Below are 25,542 nucleotides of genomic sequence, written 5' to 3'. Positions count from 1 at the left end.
TGGTCAGGAACAGGCCCCCAAGTAGAGAGGCATGTGGGAAAAGAAAAATATAAAAAATATGAACAAAGAAATAAAAAAAGTTACCTAAGGGGGACAGACATGGACAAGATGGGAAACAGAGGGGAGTAGGGTATCAAGGGGGGCAGGCCTATGAACAATTGCATTTAATAAGACAAGTTCATGTAAATGTAAACACAATATAAATGTAAACAATATTTTTTTATAAATATTCTTTATTAAGAGATTTGACAGTTAATACATAATTTTATAATCAACAATAGAAAAGTTGTTAAAAATATCAGAAGTACACTGTAAAAATTAACTCTACTCACTACATCCAACCCCTTTCAAGTTCTGGATAAAAAAAAAGTATAAGAAATCCTCAATATCAATGCTAGACATCCCATATTTTTTCATAGATGTTTCCTTCATTCCCCTTTTCCATTCCACGATACTTAAAATTGTAGAACAAGTTTATGTGCCTTTTAAAATAAACTTTTTTTGTATTCTTGCCCCCCTTTGACCCCTTAAGGACCAGGCCCTTTTTTGTTTTTGCGGTTTCACTTTTCATTCCGCACCTTAAAAAATCTATAACTTTTTTATTTTTCCATGTAAAAATCTGTGAATGGGCTTGTTTTCTGCGTAACAAATTGCACTTCATAGTTACGGTATTTCATATTCCATGCCATTTACTGGGAAGTGGGAAAAAAATTCTGAATGCAGTGAAAATGATGAAAAAACGCATTTGCACCATTTTCTTGTAGGTTTGGATTTTACAGCTTTCACTAAGCGCCCCAAAGAGTCAACCATAGTGACAGAGTCACTGTATAGTGCTCGGCTCTTGTGCCTTCTAAGTTTTTCCCCAAGCAGCGACTTAGGGAGACCTCTTTGAAATCTTCTTACAGTCACACATGCTGCAGTATTTCTGGAAATGAGGCACTTGAACAGTGCAGCACTGGTCTAAAAATCATCCAGGTAGAAGTGGTAGCTCTTGTCCACTAGTGGGTGCTACATATCCCACACTACCTTTGCAAAAATGCCCATGAAATGAGGGGGGGGGGCATTCTGGTGGTTTTTTTCCTTCCCTTTATATACTCTGAATTTGTATGTATAGCCTGATGTATTCTAGCACAGATTATACATCTCCAGGCCATACCTTGCCCTCTTATTTGGCAGGTACTAGTGGAATTGAACCCCTTTAAATTGTAAATGCTTGCACAAACGAAGCATTAAAATCGTCTAGGTTGGGAATTATCTTGAATAACTGGGGTCATCTCTGGGTGGGCACTGTGTGAAATCAGCATAATGTAAAAATTATGAATGGCTTCAAAGCACATCCTACTCATGGCCACGGGGAACATTGGGATGTGGTACAAAATGTCTGTCCTTCAATAGTTCATGATTGATGGCTTCTTTACTAGCCCCATTACCTGTATTATGCCTCAATATTTCTGTATCTTTGCTGCATTGACAGGAGTCCACCTCTGGGGTTGTGCATAAAAAAGTAAGTTTTTGGGCAATGTGTTGTGTAGCATAGATATTTGTCTGGAATATCATCATATTTATTTTAGATCATCATTAAATAAAAATTTAAAAAAAGATTCACTGCTCTGAGCCCTGCCGTGTCAAACTGTATTCCAAGATAGCCAATAAAGTCTGGGACCTGAGAGGCGTAATTATTTGGGGCTACCCATATGGGGTCAGTAGAAGTTCCAGGCACTTCTCCCACAGAAGTCCTATGGCACCTTCTTGGGGGTTCTTCAAGGTCATTGGAAGATGAGGGGAATGAGAGGTAAAACGCTTCCAACATAGTGTAGGTTTTTTTGGGGCATTGTACTGGCACTATATACAATATGCACCCAAAATATTATATGAAGTGCATACAGAGTCGGACTGGGTTTCCTTAGACCTGCCAGAGAAAAATCAATCTGGGGGCCCACTCTTCATCATCCCCCAGGAAATATACTCTAGCAGCCTTCAAATTGTGTTGTTTTCTGATGGATGTCTGGGGTTCAGTGTTGAGTTGAGCCAGGGCCCACCGGAGGATCCTCTGTTTCTCTGGTGGGCTAGTCTGACACTGAGTTCATATAACCTTATGGCACACCTAATTGTAGCCCACATAAATAATTACATTAAGTGCACCTAACTCTACAGCGCACCTAATAGATGTCACACAGAAATAATTACCGGCAGATTTGTTCTTAAGTTGAGTTTGTATGTAAGTCGGAACTGTATATTTTATAATTGTAACCCCAGTCAACATTTTTTTGGTCTCTGTGACAATTGGATTTTAAAAATGTTGGATTGTCATAAAAACCAGGATTAACTATAAAGCTGCATTGCAGACACCTGTAATAACTGCTATAGCTGTTTATTGTAGCCTAAGGCTAAAGTACAGTAAATTACCAACGTCCAGAGGTCCGTTTGTAACTCGGGGTTGTCTGTAAGTCGGGTGTTCTTATGTAGGGGACCGCCTGTTTATGAAGTGTAGCTAATATGAAGTGCAACTAACTATTCAGCACTCCTAATAGATATCACACAGAAAATATTATATGAAGTGCACCTAACTATAATAGATTTAATAGATGGCACACAGACACCTGGGGGATATTTTTACAGGTTTTGTATAAGAGCCCCAATCACAGGGGGAAATAACCTCTGTGCTACTGCCTCTATTCACTACATAGTACTCAGGGTGAAGAAAGGAGAAGACGGAAGCCATAATAAACCATCCTGCGATCTGTGCTATTTGCTATTTGGAGATTGTCACAATGCTCATTACATTCCTGTGGAAAGCAATTTTTATTGCCATCAATAAAAAATGTATGTATAGTCCATGCCAATTTTAATTGGTGTTTCAAGTTTTTTTATTGTAATAAAATTAAATGTCACCATTATCCATGGTTTAAATTGTTTCCAGTAGAAAATTATTACTTGACTTGATAGGCTTAGCTGGCATTAAGTACTGCATTTTTGTCCAAAATCGTGAATTAAGAGGATAGGACTCATCTCCTTTCCATATGACTCTACTTTTTGTCTTTACAAGTTGCAGAGATTCTAGTTGGAGACTTTGTTCAGCCAAAGGTGTGAATTCTATCAAAATGACTTTGATCTTCCTCTCCACCATTGCTTTGTGTAAACCACTCTCAAGCTCATACATTGTTTTGCAGGAAGTCAAGCCTTTGCTTAGTACAACGATTAATCTTCTGCTCTTTTCGAGAAATGAGTTCATTTCATCAACCAAAGCTGCAATACAGGAAAATGTAGTTGAGCAAGTTTTTAAATAAAATTTACTGATATATTGTCTTGAAAGGTCATATACAACTGGGATACACAGGTATGGATAAACATTTACATTCAAATTAAGGACTCTTGTACAGAAAGTGCATTGAGATGCATAAGTAAAAAGATATGTAAAAGTTCAAGACAGAGGAAGGTAAAACAAATTCTTCAAAACTAATCTTTCTGATTTAAAATTCAATCTAATTTCCAAGCAGCTGTGTAATAGATGGCGGGTTATGTGCTCCCTATGCCATCTGACTGGTTTGAAGGGAGATTAGGGCTACTCCCAAGTGCTGCTAATTCTCAATTAACCCCCTTGCTTTTGCACTTCAAACCTCGAACAGTAGTCTAGAGGTGGCTGTGAAAGGGTTACCAGGCTACTCCCTCTTGAACCTGTCTGGTATAGGTGGCAGTTGAATCTGTTGGGTTAAGATACAACAGAGCAAGGCATATACGGGACAGACAGAGGGGTAATTAAAGATACAAGCTTAAGTATGGGTAAGCAGAGTCCTTTGTAGCCAGAAATTGAGGTAGTAGGTCAGGGCAGAGTTCATGCATAATAAATAATTCAGGCATTCATTTAGGGCAGATTCCAAACCAGAAAACTAAGCTAATGGTTAAATACCGGAACATAGAAACATATGAACAATTTAAAGAAATTTTACTAACAAAAATCAAGTATGATAAACCATGGGCATTTACTCATGGATTAGTCATGTGACTGAGGTAATCGTCTTATATTTGCTATCCATGGCTTACTTCCTTCTAAAATCAACTATTAAAATTATGCAAATGCACCTAAAAAGCTAAACCAGAGCTCCTCCAGATTCACAGGCTGTTACAATGTGCAAATAGCACTTACCCTTCCCACTGTTTGCTGAAACATCCTGTGCTGCAGTGAGATTACATCAGGAAGAATGAGGGGGTTGTTCTGAGTAGGAGCAGAGAGGGAGGATGAGACAGTCTAACAGCCTGGGAGTCTACAGCACCGAGGGGCTCTGGGAACGCCTCAGTAGCCTTCCATAATTTATTTTAAAAGTTCTGGCTCATTTAACAAAACGCAGTCCAAACAAACAATTCATTCTTACCTCCTCCTGGAACCACATCTCTCTCAAAAATGCAGAGTTTATAACCAAAATAATTCTCCAATATAGGAACAAGAGTCTGGAATGCAAAATGTCTTTCATCGGATTCACAGGTGGAAAAACTTTTAAAAGACAGGTAAGCATCATATTCTTTCCCATCTGAATAAGAAGAAAACATCCAATGTTTATCTGCACAGGAGATTTTTTTTGGATTTAACAGATAACTTTACAAGGCTGTTTTAATAGTAAAGGGCACATGCCACAGATACGAGCAGCGTCCGACAAGCCGGAGTTCTGCGCATGCGCAGTAGCTCTGGCCTCGGAGCTGTGGCTGCTCAGCCACGGACCTGGGCGCGCAGCTACGAGGAGATGCGCGCCGCACACAACAGGGTAGGAGGAGTAACGTGGCTACTGGGGCGTGGAGTAGCCGTGCTGTGTAGCCTCGTGCCCGGCTACTCCACGCCCCAGTAGCCGCATAACAAAATTTACATGGTAAGGGAATAAAGTTTATTAAAAGTTACATCCACCTACCACCAGATCTACCTTTATAGGTAGAATCGTGGTGGTAGGTTCCCTTTAAAGGCCCCATGTTAGTAAACCAGAAAAGTACTTTATGTAGTTTTGAGAGTTGCTGGCTATGTCTTTCCAATGCTGTGTGTTTCCCATAGAAAAGATCTTATATTCCTGTTCGCCATCTTCTCAGGGGGTGGGGTTATCGTTGCAGCAGTCAATGCGGTAGTCTGCGTCATTGCCACCCCTCCAGCTAACTACGCCTCCTTATCTGCATGGACCTGCAGCAAGCTCTGCCTCCTCGTCCGGCCAGTGTCTTGTCTGAATTCCCGTACAGGCGCAGTTGGAGGTCTCCAACTACTGAGCGGAGATGATCAGAGCTGCACATGCGCATACATTCCAACAAGACACTGGCCAGATGGGGGAGTCGACAAGGTGTGGGGGCTTGCTTCGGGTTATAAAGACATAGCCAGCAACTTTGAAAACTGATTCTTTGTGGTTTACAAGCGTGTGAGCTGATGACAGGTTCCTTTAAATTGACATAAAGAGCATTCAGGAAATCTCTTGCCTCATAGCAAGTGAAATGTTACACGTAGAACTGTCCTTATGACCAAAATAACAAAGATATAAATGGAATTACAACAGTCAGAGAATAATCAAATATTTCTGTATGCACATACACTAGTAACTGAGATGTATGTGTCACTTACCTCCGATGGTTTCATCTACTCTAGTAATACTGCGATATAGGAGAACAATCTGTATCCTAAAGAATACGCACAAGGCAATCAGAAGCACAATGGAGACTGAACAAGTGATAGATGCAATAATTGAAGTAGTGAAGACATTCTTAGGAATATCTCGGCTTTTATCTGTTCAAAAAAACATAGTATCATAAAGTTATTAAACATTATTTGCCTCATTCAAATTATTGGAGCAGATAAAGCACATTTGTAAGTACTGTAATATAATTTCACTTTAAAACCACTTGTTCCTTTAATTCAATCAAATATTTTACAGATCCTGTATAAATACATATAATACCTCCCAACCGTGACCGAAGTGGTGGGACAGTCCCGGATTTCGAGCTCTATCCCGCTGTCTGGGTGGTAGGACGTATATACCCGTGGAAGAGGTAAGAGGTTACCCCCAGATTATACCCAGGGTGAATGTGGCCTAGGCCAGATTTTACCCTGGGTATATTTTGGCCTAGGCTAGATTACACCCAGGGTATAAAGTAGCTTTGGCCATTTTATACCTCCATCAGTAACAGTGTGATATTCACAAGAATTACTAAATAATTCTACTTCTTTTTCAGGATTCAGCTCTGATAAGTGAGAAGCCTAACTGACTCCAAACACATAACCATCACCATGAGGCTGTGTTCTCACGTTGAGTTTTCCTGATGCAGTTTTGTAAGCAGGTGTGGATCCTAATGGATGAGCACATATAATGGAGATGTTCCTCCTCCTCTTCAATTCCCATCTGGTCCTACACGTGTAATGTAATTCATACATTTCTTCAATTAAATGCTATTAAAAAGATGTGTGAAGATCATTTCCCATAGATGTCGCAATTTTTTCCCTTTTAAAACAAGATAGTTGTCCTTGTATCAGTTCACAATGCATTTATGTAAACACAGTTTAAATCAATGTAAATGCAATGTAAATGCAACATGTGGACACAAACTAACATCATATTCACATTGCGTTTATGTAAAGATGGTGTAAATCTAATGTTAATTGAATATAAGTGGGATGCAATGTGTAAACAGCACCTTTAGATGGTGTTCCAATGAATGCAATGCTAATGCACCATGCAGCTTAACATTACATTTACATAGCGTTTAAGTAAAGGGGTTGTAAACATTGCCTTCACATAGCATTTACGTAGATGGGGTGTAAACATTGCCTTCACATAGAATTTACATAGATGGGTTGTAAACATTGCATTCACATATCGTTTAACCCCTTAGCGCTCCGTAGCGAATATATCTGGATCGCAGCCGAACCGGCATCGGGATACACGGGGCTGTAACTAATAGCCGGCAACCCAGTGTAACACCCGTGATCGGAGTGGGTTTCGCGGGTGTGTAACCCGTTAACATGCCTCTGGGGGGTCTTTCCCCTACGATGGCCCCCCGAACCGCTGGTCCTCAGCACTGCCTGCAGGCACTGCCAGTAAGATGGCGTCCATGAACTCATCTTACAAGCAGAGTGTCAGCCTATGCAAGTGCACTGCACTGCTAATACCCTGCAATACATCAGTATTGCAGGATATTATCATGAACAAGCAATCAGAAGATTGCTTGTTCATGTCCCATAGTGGAAGAAGTGAAAAAGTAAATAAAAAATATCATTCAATAAAAAAAGAAAGTAATAAATCAATAAAAATGCCCATAAGCATATAAAGAGACATATAACCCCCAAAAAGTCTAAATCATAACAAAAACCCCACATATATAGTATCACAGCGTCCGTTACAACCTGTAGAATAAAAGTAAATCATTATTGAACCTGTAAGATGAACGCCGTTAAAAAAAACTGTTGAAAACCCACCAAAAATTATCATTTTTACCTATTCACTCTTACAAAAAATGCAATAAAAAGTGATAAAAAAAAATATATGTACTCCAGAATGATACTGGTGCAAAGTACAACATGTCCCGCAAAAAACAAGCCATCAACCAGCTCCGCAGCCAAAAAAGTAAAAATGTTATGCCACTTGGAAGACAGCAATGCAAAAATGATGGATTTTTCCCCACATTACGGTTTTATTTGACAAATTGAGTAAAATGTAAGAAAATATATTCAAGTCTGGTATCCCCGTAATCGTATCAACCCATAGAATTAAGATAACATGATTATTAGTCTAAACGGTGAACACGAAAAAAAAAAAAGGTCAAAAATCCAGTACAGATCCAATCCAGTTGATGCTTTTCAACTCCTGCCCTCAAAAACGAGGTGATACCAACCACAAAATGGCAAGACTGGAAAAAGCATCTCATCCCGCAAAAAAAATGCCATCACATGGCACCAATAACGAAAAAGCGAAAATTTTATAGCCTACAAAAGGCAACGAGAAAACTAAAAACCTGGCAGCTGCAGGGCGCTCCTTCCCTTCCGCGCCTCGCTGTGCGCCCATAAAACAAGTAATGGCCACCTGTGGGGGGTCACTGTACTTGGGAGAAATTATAGAACAAATTGTATGGTGGGTTTTCTATTTTTATCTTTTGGAAATGTGTAAATTTTAGGACTATACTAACATAAAACCAACACAATTTGACCATTCTAAATTTCACCTCCATTTTGATTCAATTACTATGAAGATCTCAAGGGGTTAACAATCTTCCTAAAAGCTGTTTCTTATATTTTGAGGGGTGCAGATATGAAAATGGGTTGGTTATATAGGGTGGTTTTGACGCTAAATATCTAGAATTTTATTCAAAACAGTATTTATCCACAAAAGAGTAAATTCTGAAAATCTCAGAATCGCTTTGATAAGTAACAGTGTTCAAAAGTTATAACCATATAAAGCGACGCAAGTCAGAATCCAAAAAATGGGGCTGAGCCTTAAAGGGGACCCACCACCACGATTCTACCTATAAAGGTAGAACGGGTGGTAGGTGGATGAATGGGACGTGAGGATAGCCCTTTTTTGGCTATGGCGCGGGACACTGTTAGTGACGGAGGAGGTAAATACAGCTTTGTTTTTTTTTAAATTCCCCCCAGCCCGCCTACAGAATTTTAAGGGTATGATAGCTTCAGCAGAGGCCCTGTCTGGTGTAGTAATAAATGCAGCCAGCACATTTTCATGGGACTAAGCTTTGGATAAGTACCAAAAAAAGAAGGTTTATTTTGCGGTGTGCACAAAAGTGCTTGTCTATATTGCAATAAAGATGTGTAACAAAACATCAGAATAATCTATGCCGTGCACCTTGAAAACAGATTCAATAAAATGTGAAATGTAATCACTTACTTTTTAGTTTTAGAACAAATTGCCTTATTTCTCCATTTTGAGTAGAGGCAAGTTTACAATTATATGGATACTTGATATCATCTTCATTCACATTGATAACGTGCAGTTCTGAAATCAGTACTGTTTCTGTGGATTCCGTTAAACTACAGAACATCAGTAAAACATTTGGAATAAGTTTGAGGTTAAAGTTTTTATTAAATTACATACTAAATTTATGTAGATTTAATGGAAAATGTTATTGAACATAAGGATGTTACAAGCAGATCATTCTGCTGAGGGGGGAAGAAAAGTTTCACTATGGATCACCCATTTACTATGGATGGCCTATATGCCACAGGCACGCAAAAGCACAATAAAGTCCTTCGATCCTGGGAGTATGAATATAGTAAATTCTTCAGGAAATAAAGGGCAAAAGTATAAGCAAGTTGTAATATTGTAAAGGAAGGCTGTATAATGACATTTTACCATACCCAACTAGTATCTAAACAACATGAGTCTCAATTTGGTAGGGGCCACATTTGGGAAAATTCTCCTGCAAAAGTATATGAAGGTGCTAGGAGTGGTTTCATACATTTGAGAGAATCCCTTAAACTATTTTGATATTTGATTGAGTCTGACACAATTGGATTCTTTCAGTGGATACTATACATCATGAATCCTTTCATGAAGCCTGTGATGCGATTATCACATCAGTATACCAAGATCAACATTTACAGTAGAAACTGCTTTCTCTGAGTTGTTATGCATATACATATAGAAACAAAACCTGTGAACATCTCTCATAAATGCTTGAAAATAGTTCATCTGTTAAAACTTACACAGAAACTATGCACGTTTTATTCTTGTTTGAAGGACAGTCATCCAAAATGTCATCCAGATCTTCATTCATACTCTTATTTGTTCTTAGCCAGTAAAGTTGTGCATTATTTTTGTCAATAACAGAAGCTTTACATTCTATGACATAATTTTGCCCTAATAAAAATACAATCAATATATCATTGTGAACATTTTCTTGCATTGATAATTTTATAGAATGGCACTTGCTTTTGAAGGTTTTTCTGGCAAATAAGACGAAAATACTATTGTACCTGTAGCTCACAGGCTATAGACATAAACTACTTCTGTTCTTTATCATGCATTATGGTTTTGTATTTGGTAAGGTTTTACTACTTTGATTTATTCATAGCAATGTGCTTCAATGTTGCCTTCCATTAGTGTCTAAACTAAATAAATTGTAGTCTTTGGAGTAATATTATAAAGTTTCCTATTGCCACTTTTTATTACCTCTTTTTTTGTAACCTCACTACTCTTTACAAAGAGATTCTCTTTAAGCTACCATCTTGGCTTAGATATGGGAAAAACTCATCTATATGACTATATCCCCCCTTTAAGAATTAACCAAGGCCAACCACTTTTTTTCTATTTCCTTTTGGCTACAAAGTAACTACTTTATTTTAAATAATCCTTCAATACTTTATAAACTCTACATATAAATCCCAGGAATTTAGCAACAATAAGCAGGAAGTGAACGTTGACCAGTTGTCACCTACTGTTCAGGGTAGAATCAGCAAGTAGGTAGTGATAACTGGGTGGGTCTAGTTTTAGGGCTCACTGTCTGTAACTGTCCTTTCCTTTTCCATCTTTTAATCCATTCTCAAACAGAAGTATTATAGTAAATTAAGTCAAATATTAAAAATGTATACAATAATCCTACTTTTCTACCTTTCCAAAGAGAAAAAAAATCTCCCAAGAATTTAATAAAATAAATACTTACTAAGCACCCTTTTTACCGGACAATTGCATTTGGCTGGCCAGAGACTAATAATTTGGTATAACTTAACCACCCTGCACAAACTACATTGCATTTTCAGTCACCATCTCATACCCAACCAATATAATCTTTAAATATGAAATAAACACACACATTTGTTGTTGTGAGTCCCCCAAATAAAGGAGAAATAGTACACAATACAGCCCCATGCCAGGAATAATTTTCTGAAATAATGCTAAATCAACCCAGTAAATGTCTGTTTGTTTATAAAATTGTTTGGGGGAAAAAAAAGAGTTAAAAAATAGGATCTGTTACAGAAAGGTAAAGGAAAGAGTGATTCATCTTCTATCACAACTTAAAATCAACCACTGACCATTATCTGAATACAGATCAATATTTGCAGTGAAAACAACTTGCTACACATACAAATAACTCTTACTGAGAAATGAACTTACCAAAGCCAAAAAAATCTATTTATAATGATCCCCAAAACAAATATTCCTATGAAGATCTATGAGATAAGAATATTGGGTGGGTTTTATATGTAGCCATTTTGAGATTTGTACAACCCGATAGATACATCATTTATACTAAGCCAAATTGTGGTTGCCAAAAGAGATCATTTCTAAAGTGACTTTCTGCTTAAAAACCTTAGCAGAGTGAATGAAATTAGTAGTCTAGGTAGTACTGGCATGACAATCACATGAAGACAATTCCTCTTTTTCAATGACCTCTTGGCCCTATTACGGCCCACCTGTGTATTGAGCCTTTTACCCTCCAGTCTGACCAGGATTCCTTTCCTTGCCTTTCTTTGACCTGTGTATCTCACAATTTAATCCAAATCACCTTGCAGGGGCTAATACGATTGTCACTTCCCAATTTCTGTGCCAAGTTTCCATATTCGAAAGGATACACACCTAATTTTTATTCTGTCTATTCTGACATTATCATAAGCTGTCCCACATCTATTTTGGCTCCTATGGGAACAAGCTGAGGAGTAGACAGACATAATGGCATCTCAGCAGTAAAAATAGAGTGAGGTTCACATCACGATTTTTGTATACGCTAAGCATATACATCAGGAAAGCACTTGAGGTAAAAGCTTAGCATTTCCATCGAGTAATAGTGGCAGGCGGAGGCATAGTTGTTACCTCTGTCTGACCACTTTTCCTCCTGTACGCAAAGAATGGAAAGGCGTAGAAAGTTATGTCTTTCATCCTGCAGCCTCCGTGAGTGACGCATGCACGCCGAGGCAATGGACGGCTATGGGGAGCGGATGCAGCGTATTTCATCTCTCCCCACAGCCCCGCTGGGCAAATACATCGCTTGGCAGGAGGGAGGAGCCGGTAATGCCACTGTCCATATTCTTTGGCAGCAGCCAGTTGCTTCGTTCCTGGGCAAAGTATTCCACTGTGTAGGCATACAGTGTGATACATCTGTGCCATACGTTGTAAAGAGCCGTCAGAATCCTCCTGGCATGTCCTAACAACATATGGCACAAAACGGGATGGGAGTCCAGCCGTACAGTCAAAATAGGAGAGAAAGAAAAGTCTTGCTTAGTAAGCACAATAAGGGGATACTTTTTACTACATTTAAGTGGCAGCCTTTTTGCACAGTCGAATCATTGTCTTGCCCTCTGAGCCTCAGACTGAAAACATTTAAGTCTGCTCCAAATACTCCTCCTTATACTGCTCCATATACTCACACACAGAGTATTTGGAGCAGATTTAGATTTTGTCATGACCATGGCCTTTGAGAACATTTAGTGGGAAATGCCTTGAGCATCCAAACTGCCCACTATATTTAGCAAGAGGTAAAAATGGATTTACATACAATTATTGAAAGCATAAAATAAGAAGTCCAATTTTTAGTTTGCAAAAGGCTATGTAGGGAACATAGTAAGCCTGTCGAAGAAGGAGCTTTGGTCAGTAGCACTTTTTTTTGGTGTATGCCAAACGCTAAAGGGAAAATCTATCCAACTGCAATGCTCCTAGATGACCCCGTATATCACTGGGATCGTCGCTGGTGTGATGAGCAACCTACTGTGCATCCAAAACGAACTATGATATGTGTATTGACCAACAATGTTAGCTGAAGAGAGTTTATATAGGTGTATATATATATGTATACCTCAAGATAAAGTTGTGGCACCTATCGGGGCCGCAGCCAGCATCTGGCATAAATGGGCAAGTGAGCTCAGAGAATCTATGGGGGATGAGTGGGGCTTTATATAATAAATCTATGGATGGGCGAGGGGGATGTATATAATGAATCTATGGGGGTGAGGGTTGCTGTATATAATTAATCTATGGGGTGAGGGTTGCTATATATAATTAATCTATGGGCTGTGGTGAGGGGCCTGTATATAATGAATCTATGGTGGTGAGGGGCCCTGTATATCATGAATCTATGGGGGATGAGTTGGGTATAGATAATTAATCTATGGGGAATGAGGGGGGCTGTATATAAAAGGACCAGGGGGGGACTGTTTTGATAAACTAGGGAACAGGGGACTGTCTTAGTTTTTGAATTTCAATGCCGCCTAGTGAGTTCACTTCAGGGACCCCCTGAGGCTCTGTTGACCAGAGACCTACTTAATCCTGGAGCCAGCCTTGGCACATGAACATGAAGGCCCTTTGGAACAAGTCCATGAAAAAAAATGCTAACTGTGTTAAGTAGAATGCAGATGTCTCTCAGGGTCCCGGTAAAGCTGCGGTTCAAAGTGTTAGAGTTGTACTATCATACGTGCAGAGTGGAGTATCTCCGACCAGTGGCTTGAGTAACTGTGCAAGGACATGGCAAAAGGCTGTTTGTAAGGGGAGTGGCACAACCCCTTTAAATACACATTGTTTGTTCCTTTTCTTGCCCTAGGATCAGTATTCTGTAATAATGTACATCCCTATCATTCCATTCCCCTATCTTAATATACATACCAAGTTCAACTTCTATTTCTGTTTTAGTCCCAAAACCAAAGATTCCTGGCTTTATAGTTTCTCTATGATCTGTAATAAATAAATCATTGTCGTTACATGAAAAACAATCGCCAAAGTGTAATTATCATGTGCAAACTATAAATTCTCATTCTGATACTGATATATACCACTACAATATGTGATAATAATAGATGTTTTTGTTATTATTGTAATACATAGTTACTGTATTAATTTGGGAAAAGGGGACAATTATTCTTTTGAACTTTATTAACAAATGTGTTTGTTTATGTCCTAAAAAAGACGTTAATAGTGTGCAGTCCTTTATTTTTCTCAGGTGATGATTGGGAACCAGGTGTTTTGCCTTCTAATTAATGTAAACCATCAGTTTTGTTGACGTGGAAAAAAATGGATCAACGGATAAGAATGGATGTGGATACAAGCCGGACCTACAAAAATGGGTCAGTATGTTATCTTCACAGATAGAATCCTGTGAAAAAAGGGATGTCTAAATAAGTCCTAACACAGGTTAAAAATTAAAACATCTTAAGGCTGATGATAGATAACACAAAGATAAGTCCCTTATGAAGTATGAAAATCATATTGTATATTATAGCTGGGTTACCTTTCACGATCAGTGATGTCTTGCCACATACCCTGTAACTTTCTCCACTGTACGTATGAGTAATAATGTATGTGTATACCCCCGAGTCGGACAGCTGTAGTGAGGTAAGTAAGACTTGACTTGTATTCGTCATATACTCTTTACAGTCCTGAAAAACAAAGGATTATAATTATTCAGATGTGTAATTACCCTTCTTAGACTGCAATGGGACTATTGGGGGCTAATTTATGCAAAAATGTAGCATGTTTTGTAGCTATACACCACTCAGTTACCAAATCCAATATTTAAAATTACAAAAAAATTAACTACGAAATCTCAGCCTAGCAAGGGGCTGCATAGAATGGAGTATCATCACAGGACAGACGTGTAAGTTCATACACCTCCATTTTCAATTTACAAAGGATATAGTTTTCAAGTCTAAGGAATCCTTTACATAAATGATTTTATATCTTAGTTCTGTCCGAGAAATATATACACAAGATAAGGACCCATTATTGTCAATGCAGCCATTAATCCATCTGTTTTTCTATTATGGAGCATAAGATTGCTAGAAACAAAATAATTGCAAACACAACTAAGTTTTTTATTTGTGCCCAGCTACATAGCTACATGGGACACTACACTACATTCTTCTACGGCTGCTATTAGGCATAGAAATGAATCATGTAACATATAGAAAGGTTCTTCTGTAATGCACTACATATTTTAAAGTGATGTCTATCTCCTTTAAAAAATGCAAAAAGCTAATATAAACTTCCGCTCAAAAAAATCCAAAACTGCCAAAGCAGTCAAAAGAGACAAAAATCTCAAAAAAGACCATAGCGTGGTTTAATGAAACTACGCTTTCAAAAAGTTGTCTCCTCATACTAAAGCTAAACATTTCTAGTCATTTGTTGTTAGGAAACATCTACAAATTTCCTCTGCAGCATTGCTAGAACATTTCCCTTTAACTGCCCACTCTTTAATGCAGAGCGGGTATGTGGAAAGTAGCATGTTTGAGTTATGGAATTTAGATTATGAGCCATATTAGGGGCAAGGATTAAAGTGAATCATGACAATCTGCAAAATATATGAAGTAACTGAATTATTCCCATACAACAGGCCTGTAGCTAAATTCTCTTATAGTTGGTTTTAAACTATATATTACACAAGGGGCATAACTATTCCAAAAGATCTGGAGAATAATAGGCCCAGATCTTTTGCCTAATGCCCTGAATGTTTTATAGCGGATACCAGCCTGGAAGGTATTATCACCATCCAGACTGGTGGAAGTTTTTTCTCTTCAGTGGAGGACACTTGCCTGTGTTGTGCCTGTGTTCCCATTCCACTAAAACAGTATCCTGAGTCTTTGAAGTCTATGGCAGAGCAGGGAGCAATAAGGTCTTTCTTGGCTGGACCAGTACTACACGCCGGAGCATTTTGCACTGTTGTCTGCCTAAACATGCAGTAGATTATTTGTATATAAGAAGTATCTATCACTGTCTAGTAACTATATGGTGGGAATATTGGCCTTGGCTTTGTAGTCAATGGGGATCATTTATTTTATTTCCTCTTTCCTGAACTCTTTATGTGCTGTTGTGCACCTCATTTTTCTTTGTAGTCTCAGCTCATTTGTCAAATGCAGCCTTTTATGAGACTTATTTGCACATACAGGCAGTGCCCTACTTAAGAACACCCGACTTACAGACAACCCCTAGTTACAAACGGACCTCTGGATGTTGGTAATTTACTGTACTTTAGCCTTAGGCTACAATGATCAGCTGTAAGAGCTATCAAAGGTGTCTGCAATGAAGCTTTAGTGTTAATCCTGGTTCTTATGACAAACCAAAAGTTTTAAAATCCAATTGTCACAGAGACCAAAAAAATTTTGGCTGGGGTAACAATTATAAAATATACAGTTCCGACTTACATACAAATTCGACTTAATAACAAACCTACAGAACCTATCTTGTACGTAACCCGGGGACTGCCTGCACAAATCAACGTGAAATCTGGCACAAACATGTGGAAGTGGGGAAAAACTATGCACCCAAAAGTCACTAAAATACAACCAAAAAACCTGCATCAGACTAAGATCTTGCCCAATATCTTTGAGGCTGTGGAATATTGAAGACTTCTGTATGTGTCTCTTTTTGAATCATCAATGGTGCTGCCTTGCTGCAAAAATGACTTTTATTCCCCCAGATTTCCTTCAGGAGAGCTCTTGGATCCCACATTGCCTCATAATCCTGCACGCCCCTCAGTTTTATCCCTAGCTTCTGGTCACTTAAATCCTGTTAATTATTCTGTGAAAGGGCAGTGCACCTGTTCATTTGCACCCACCTACTTATTCACGGTTGGGTTCACAGGTGCACGGTGCCGGTGAGATAATGAGCAGTAGTTAAGGGAACCTGCCATCAGAAATTGGCCTAATAAACCACTAGCAGTATTTTGACAAGTAGCTGAGAATTTCTGATGACAGGTTCCCTTTCCGACGTGCGCCATCATAGTACGACATGTGCCGAGGGCAAGGGGTACATGGAGAGGGCTTGTGGGCTAAGCTCTCTCCATAGCTGGTAAGTCTTTGCTGCATATTGCAGCAAACACTTAACAGTAACACCTGCAATCTGTAGGTTCAATCAGACAACCTATGGTTAAAGTACCTTAGGGGGCCCGAAAAATAGTAAAAATTATAATAAAAACCCCTTTCCCTATAAATATAAATAAACAGTAAAAATCATAAACACATTAGGTATCACCACATCCAAAAATGTTTGATCTATCAAAATATAATAATGTTTTTTCACTGTGTAACACCCGTAACAGGAAATATTGTCAAAAAGTTGAAAATGCCACTTTTTTGCAATTTTGAAAAACATCATCAAAACTATGAAAAATTTGTTAGCGCGAGAACATGGCAAAATAAAAAAATGAAAACATTATAAAACCTATTCAAATTTGTTATCACTGTGATCGTACTGACCCAAATAATGAAGTAGACATGTCATTTGGGGTGCTCAGTGAAAGCCATAAAATCCAAGCCCACAAGAAAATGGGGCCAATGCGTTTTTTCACCATTTTCACAGCATTTGCAATTTTTTGCCCGCTTCCCAGTACATGGCATGGAATATAAAATACTGTCACTATAAAGTGCAATTTGTTACGCAGAAAGAAAGCCCTCACAGACCTCTTTACAAGTAAAAATAAAAAAGTTATAGATCATTGAATGTGGGGAGTGAAAAATGGAACTGAAAAAAACAAAAAAAGGCCAGGTCGTTAAGGGGCTAATACTCTAACTGCTGTTGTGCACATTACAGGCGCACCTGTGGATCTGGACATGGACCAGCAACCAGGCGCCAAACATACAGGAGCACCGTGTATGCGCGAGAATTTCAATAAGGATTCAATTGAATACACACCTTTATTCAGATATCATTTTTCCTTTGTTACATATGTATTGGGGCTTGAGCTCTGGAATCTTTATGATTCCATCAACGTCCCTGCATTAAATACTTTTATTGTGTCATGCCATAAGTGCCATAAGTACCATACCTTATACCAACTTGTGGAATAGTTGGAGTTTTTATACACCCCAGGTACAGTGATTGTTACATCATCTCCCAAAGTTTTACTTATTGATTCTGCTGAGATGAAATCATTACAGTAAGGAACACTCTTCTTTATTTCATAAGTTCTGTTAAAAAAAAAAAGAAAGCTTTATTTAGTGGGGGTGTGAATAGAAGTCCAAACTGTCTCTATCAGTCCTTAGTGTGCACAATTTCAGTTGCCCCTAGACACAACTCTGCCTTTGGGTCAGGGAAGCCATCTTGGATTCCTGTGTGACGCCGTGCTGCAGAGATTTATGTCTCTCTGCTCCCTGCACTCTAGCACCGCCCCCTGCAGTCCAGGACGGAGCTCACAGACACTCACTTCCTGCCACCTTATGAGGAGAGATTATCTGCAAACTAAAAACTACAAGCAAATAAGTCATCCGGGGGGAGGGGGAGGAAGGCACATATTTGTGAGAACAGATATGTAGCAGGGCTGACAGTGTAAAAGTCTGTCAGCCTTTGTTTGTCATGCCTCTGTGTAATAGGCATCTCTCATCTGTCTCATCTCTCTCTCTCTCTCTGTGTCAGTGTGGTAGTACAATATCAGAAGCCAGATTAAAGTGTATATACACCTGTACCCTGATAATCTAACTACATTGTTACCCTACAGAACTAGATGCATCATAATGTGTCTGCTTTGAGAGTCCCTGCCCACACTGGATTTTGCACTGACCAGCCTAGGGAGTAATAGGAGCTAAAACAGCAATAATACTGAGTAACATTATGATGTATGGGATAAAAATGATCTTTATTGTGTAAACATCAGTAGGGGATTGAAATTTGAGAATTTTCTTTCGTGGGAAAACCCCTTTCAGTGTCACTTATTTGTACGTTGCAGCTAATATATGTCAAATAAAGGACAATAAATATTGCATTTGTACAGATTGTCTTTGGAAAATTCTAGTGCTCGACTTTCTGTTCTCACCATTTTTAATATAAGTTTGAAGACAAATGGAGCGCTTTTTCGGTTGTATGCAATTCAGGAAAATATTTTATTTTGGCTCACATATTTGCATAATCTGTGACATGTGAACCACAATGGCTTTTGTCAAACAGGAATATCTACCAAGAATAAGGTATAGAGGACGATGTATTAAAACATCTGCAAAGAGTTTGCATGTTTTCTCTGTGTTTGCATGGGTTTCTCTCGGGTCCTCCGGTTTCCTCCCATACTCTAAAACATACTGGATTAGATTGTGAGCCCCATGGGGATTTGGCAAACTCTGTGCAGCGCTGCGTTATCTTTGTGCGCTATATAAATAAAGGAATTATTATTATTAATTCATTTGTCTGATTTTTTTGTACTATTTTTTGAGACTTCTTTTTGCCTCCGTTGAGCCAAATAAGTCTGAAAACAGTATAAAAAAAAACAAAGTGGTGATAAATCGATGTCAATGCTTCATCCTATTGCAATTCTATGAACTTACTGTCCTGTACATAAATATGACACAGAATGGTCTGAAGATGGCCACCGGATTTGTACATTCTCATCCCTGGTTATCTGTCTCATGGTATCAGAAATGTTTACTTTATTTATTCTTATGTTGTTGTTTTCAACTCTATGAAGAAAAGCTACAAAAAAGATACAAACACAAAATGAATGAGAGATGTCAAATTAGATTCCTAAAAATAAAATTTCATGTGATATAGACATATTATACAGTTTTTAAAACTCATCCCAAGTAAAGTATAACAAGGACGAGTGTTGTTAGGAAAGCATGGGTTTATGCATCAGTCTGTATGAAGGGGGTATGAGGCTGGTCATATAATAAAAGCCAAAAGCTTAAATACACTTAAAGGGGTTGGTCACTTTACTTCTTGTGTTTTGTAATGTGTGTGTAAGCGTGGGGAGCAGGATATTAGGTAATTTAGCAATATACATCTATTAAATGTTCTGCATTGTTTTCTTGATATGTAAAATGAAGCCTCCTATTTTATACCTCATCAGCCAGACATTCTGGTCCATAACGTGGCTGCAGATGGAGGGTCATGTGATCTACCACTGTCCATGAACAATCGCCAGTTAGAGATCACATGACCCATGTGATCAGATATTGTAAAAGTAACTGGGTAAAGGACCTTAGATGACATCACCCTAGTCACATGACATGCTGAGAAGAGGCATGGGACATGGGGAAGAGTAGATGGGAGGGGCTGGCCGAGCGAGACATGCCCCCTCTGATGCCAGGTAATGTAAGATAAAGTTGATTTATGGGTATGTAAGGGAAACAATTTTTAGCTTAAACCTGTCACTAGCTGTATTTTTGAAAAGGTTCCCTTTAATGGAAAAGCATTTTAAAAATTCTTACCACTACTATCACTTGTCTATGACTTTGCACAATGTCTTAGGAAAGACTTCCTGACTGTAAATGTAAGATGGCGAAACATGGGCTTATCCTAAACAATATTAAAGTGAGCATGTTTCCTTAAATGGCGTAAATGGCAGCAAGTATGTTTTAAATCAAAAGACTCATGGGTGTAACCACCCGGGTAAGCAGACCTGGCAGATGCTAAGGGGACCATCAATAATGGGGCTATTGTAACTGTGACAGGAAGTACTTAGTGATGACAAAATGCACTTTTGGAATACAAAATTTAACTCATCTTATTAAATTTTACTATGAAGTTGTGTGCATTAGCAGACCTGGACTGGCACACCAGTGGGCCCCAACACAGGTTTCAACCGGGGCCAGTGTTAAGTCACCGCAAGGTGGGCAAATGCTCAGGGGCCCTGAACCCAAGAGGGCCCCTTGAACATCTGAGGTATGTATGGCACTATGGCAGGGGCTTCCGTCTGCACAGAGGAGCCCCTTGCCAGAGGCTACAATAGTACTCCATGCGGCCAGCGGCAGAAGCAAGAAAACAGGATGAGGCAGGTAAGTACATATGACTGGGCTATATTTATTGGGGCTTCCCACAGATTTTGCACCAAGGGGCCTCCACCAACTTTAATCTGACCCTGGTTATTATCACAGAGAGCAATCAGAGCTATGTGCTAATAACAGCTCATGCACCTGTGGGACATCACATGACCATAGACAGATCTCTCTCCACAGGAAGTGAACAATGAAGCTGAAAGAAAGCAGAGATTATTATTATTATCCATGGTCCTGTACAATCAGAGATCTAGAAAACCACGAGGAATTGATGCAGAAAGTATATTGAAAAATTGTATAACTTTTCACTACACTAACCATATAAATTAATAAACCTTAGGGCTCATTCACACGCCCTTCTGTGGGGATGTATTTGCGGCCGCATATACCTCCCCATAGACGGCACTGCGGGGGTATGATGCCACATGTTCCGCCGCGTCGTACTTCGGGAAAAGATAGACCATGCTCCTCCTCTCCAGCACACGGCGCCGTGTGAATGTACCCTTATACTTTCCTCTCTACACCCTTGCATTCTCCTGAGGCGCAACTGGATCGAGACTTCTGCAATATAGGTAACATTTCTAACAGTGTGGTAGGCAGCCCCAGGATGCCCAGTCATTCACAGTGCATTGGTTATACCACCACCGACTGTGACATCAATGTAGTTATTATTCCTATAGTTTGCTATCCTTGTACTATGACATCAGAGTGCTTGCTATTCTTGTATTATGACATCACTGTAGTTATTATTCCTGAAGTTTGCTTTTCTTTGTATTATGACATCACTGTAGTTATTATTGCTTTAGTTTGTTATCCGTTTACTATGACATCACAGTGATTGCTATCCTTGTATTATGACATCACTGTAGTTATTATTCCTATAGTTTGCTATCCTTGTACTATGACATCAGAGTGCTTGCTATTCTTGTATTATGACATCACTGTAGTTATTATTCCTGAAGTTTGCTTTTCTTTGTATTATGACATCACTGTAGTTATTATTGCTTTAGTTTGTTATCATTTTACTATGACATCACAGTGATTGCTATCCTTGTATTATGCCATCACTGTAGTTATTATTGCTGAAGTTTGCTATCCTTATACGATGGCATCACAGGATTGCTATTGTATTATGACATCACTGTAGTTATTATTGCTGAAGTTTGCTATCCTTGTACTATGACATCACAGTGCTTGCTATCCTTGCATTATGACATCAGTGTCTCAAAGCTACCTCATAAGGCAGCAACCCTTAAAAGGAGTTTTCCAGGAACCAGCATAATTCATATACAAATGTGTGCTTAAAATATAAGCTAATGTGTAATTAGTTGTTTAAAATGTTGCTCCCCTAAGCAGAAAAATGCTGATGACATACACTGTAATGAAGAATGCTACTGGCCCTTTAACCCCTTCCCGTACTAGTACGCCGCAAGCCGGGGGACGAGCCCTCTCCATAGCCGGTAAGTCTTTGCTGCATATCGCAGCAAAGGCTTACCGGTAACACCCAAGATCGGTGCTAGCGGCTTGGGCGCCACCATTTTGTAGTGGCTTGTTGCTCCCCGTGACATCATCGGGGAGCGGCAATCCGTCGCCATGGTAGCCTCCTGTCTTCCGAAGACCCAAGGCTACTTTGTTTTAACTCATTCATTACAATCAGAACATTGTAATGAATGGGGAGTAAAATACCCATATACTGCCATACTGTAGTATGGCAGTACATATGATAGGATCGATCAGACAACCTAGGGTTAATGTATCCTAGGGAGTCTGAAAAATAGTAAAAGTTAAAATAAAAAAAAAAGTTTAAAAAAAAAAATTATAATAAAAAAACCTAAAAATTCAAATCACCCCCTTTCCCTAGAACTGATCTAAATATAAATAAACAGTAAAAATCATAAAAACATTAGGTATCACCGCATCCGAAAATGCCCGATCTATCAAAATATAATAACGGTTTTTCACTGCGTTTTACCCCATAGCGGAAAATAGCGCCCAAAGTCGAAAATGGCAGTTTTTTGCCGTTTTGAAAATTATTTTAAAAATCTATAAAAAGTGATCTAAAGATTGCACCCACAGCTCCGTACACCAAAGTATGAAAAAGTTATTTTGTACAGGAGGTTTTAATTTTTGTAAATGTATGAAAACATTATAAAACCTACACAAATTTTTATCCCCGTAATCGTACCGACCCAAAGAATAAAGTAGACATATCATTTGGGGCGCTCAGTGAAAGCTGTAAAATCCAAGCCCACAAGAAAACATCACAAATGTGTTTTATCACCATTTTCACTGCATTTGGAATTTTTTTCCTGCTTCCCAGTACATGGCCTGGAATATTATATACCGTCACTTTGAAGTGCAATTTGTTACGCAAAAAATAAGCCATCACACAGCTTTATGTGGAAAAATAAAAAAGTTCTAGATTTTTGAAGGTGGGGAGTGAAAAATGGAAGTGAAAAAACTAAAAATGGTTAATCAGTCCATTGATTTCATCTGCGCAGAGCAGACACAGGACGGATGGCGGCCGTTGGTCACATGTCCCATCACGTGTCCTGCACCTGCCTGGGAAGGTCATGTGATCACCACTACATTTGGCTGTAGTTGGTTGGTTGCACTGCATCCAGTATGGCCAGTGTTGTGATAATGTGCAGTGATGGCAGTTACACATCATTACTATGGTAACAGAGCAATAAAATCTGTTAGATCATTACTGAGAGCAGAGCATAAGAGAGGAGAAGGAGTTGCTGAGAACTAAAGGATCATGGGACTTGGAGTTTCAAGTGACGGCTATCTTGGTGATAAATCTGTATACTTTAAGAGGCAATAAAATTTTGTGAACCATAAAATCAAACTATTTAAGCTCCATTTTGTGACTAATGACATTGAGTTTTGCTATATTCATTTATTTATAGCATCATGGGTTTTTGTATCAGACGTTCATATTCCTGGAACAGCCCTTTAACATCAAGCAGCCTAGAAGCCTAGCCTAGAAAGGGAACAGGCTCCAAACCATGGACAGCACTGTGTAGGGTACCGTGGCACCTAAAAGATTTATTACCACAAACAGTGTCACGTCATAGTTGGGCACCGGTGGTCGGTTCCCTTGACTGCTGTGGGGGTCTCTCTAAGAACCCCAGGCCTATCATTTAACCACAGCTATTACAATATCCATCTACAATCCATAAGCTGTACATTCGCAATATACTGCAGTACCATAACATATCACCGCACAATGAAAGGCATGACAACAAAGCGCATAAGAAAATGGTGCAATGGCATTTTATTGGACTTTTTATCCAGCTTCACAATACATTGTACAGAATATTGAATGGCATCACTAAGCCTATCCTCAAACGTCCGTTTTTCCACGGCCACTTGTCTAGCCATTTTTGCAGGCTGTAATTCTTCCATTTTTTTTGCGGTGACCTGCCATTGATCCATATATACAGTCCTATGTTTTTAACGGTGCAATCTGTTTTTGCAGATTTGCAAAAAACAAAGGATTGTGTTACCTAGCAAAAACGCAGGAAAAAAACGCAGTCAAAACACAGAAAAGAATAGGACTTGCTGTGACCGCAGCCTGCAGTCTCAGATATGGATCTGTAGAAACAACAGCTATGTATGTGAGGACTATTGTTAAGCAAGTCTGAACTGCAAAGTTTGGGTTCATACAAAACTTTGTGAATACAGGCATCAAACCCAGACACAAACCTCAGTCATTTGTGACTGGCGCACTTGCCACCAGGGGCGTAACTTTAGGGGGAGCAGAGGTTGCGATCGCACCTGGGCCCAAGAGGTTTAGAGGGCCCTTATGGTGTCCCTTTCCCATATGAGAAGACTATTAATATAAACCATACATTATAGTCGGAGGCCTGGCACAGACTTTGCACTGGGTCCCACCAGCTACTAGTTACGCCACTGCTTGCCACCATTTTACAGTGGTTTGGCGCTACCTTATAACGTCACTGGGAGCGACCATCCTCAAAATCCTCGGCTGGTAAAAGCTGATTTTTAAAATTGGTCCGCTCTTCCCTAGTGATGACATAGAAATCCATGTAGCTATGTGCAAGCTGTAGTAACAACACTAGGGCAAAAACTTAAAAAACACAATTATATCGCGTAAAATAACACGTGAGTTTCCCTACTGCCATTACTGTGTAAGCTTTCAGTCTGAATGTGGTCAGTTATACATGCAGGCAGCACTTGGATATGAAAATCATTCATTAATATCAAATGGGTCAAACAAATTTCATGACCTACAAGTTTCTTGACAATACATCAAGTTAAAGCGGGTATTTTTTTCCATTTCTCAGCCATATAGATTTTTTTTTTTTTTAAATACATGACTTATTTTGTACATCAGTGCCATGTATAAAGCTGAATACATACTTGCTTGTCTGTTTTACTAGTCCCTCTACATGGAAAGCAGGTAAATATATCAATAAAGACAAAACTGTCCATAGAAGAGTACGCATATATGTTTGGTGCACAAATGCTTTATATTGAATGTGGTATTTCTGCAGCATTCTGCAATCCCCGTTCTGATACAGAAGTTTTTGCAGCCTGTGAACATACTCCACATATAAGCACAGATTCTCTTTTTTTCTGTTTAAATCTTAGAAATGTTTTTACGGCACCTGCATATTTTTTAATCTAACAGATATTAATTACATAAATGTGAACATGAATGTGATATAGTTATTGTACAAGTTCCTCCGAAATCTATATAAGCTCCAGTGTGAATTTAGAGTTAAACATAACTTACCAAATTTAAGAAAACACATAAGAACAAGAAAGCTGCAGCCCACTCTTCTGACTGACATTCTCCAAATTGAACAGGGGTTTAGTGATCCTGTCCGTGATCTCGGCTTAGGCAGAATGCTGTCTCATTTAGT

At 38.9% G+C, this 25,542-nt stretch overlaps 1 protein-coding gene across 1 annotated transcript; it reads right to left on the bottom strand.

Moving 5' to 3' along the window:
* Positions 1-236: 236 nt before the first annotated feature.
* On the bottom strand, positions 237-25,542 carry IL18R1 (interleukin 18 receptor 1). The gene is made up of 10 exons (XM_072135880.1): positions 25,413-25,542; positions 19,199-19,343; positions 17,713-17,854; positions 14,182-14,329; positions 13,560-13,628; positions 9,674-9,827; positions 8,856-8,998; positions 5,588-5,749; positions 4,371-4,526; positions 237-3,246 (listed from the first exon to the last, which is right to left on the bottom strand). The coding sequence occupies exons 1-10, from the start codon at positions 25,468-25,470 to the stop codon at positions 2,906-2,908; spliced, it is 1,518 nt and encodes a 505-aa protein (XP_071991981.1). The 5' UTR covers positions 25,471-25,542; the 3' UTR covers positions 237-2,905.

This window comes from Engystomops pustulosus, chromosome 2 (genome assembly GCF_040894005.1).
Source record: "Engystomops pustulosus chromosome 2, aEngPut4.maternal, whole genome shotgun sequence".
NCBI lineage: Eukaryota > Metazoa > Chordata > Amphibia > Anura > Leptodactylidae > Engystomops > Engystomops pustulosus.
This window is presented reverse-complemented; position numbering and strand designations above follow the sequence as displayed.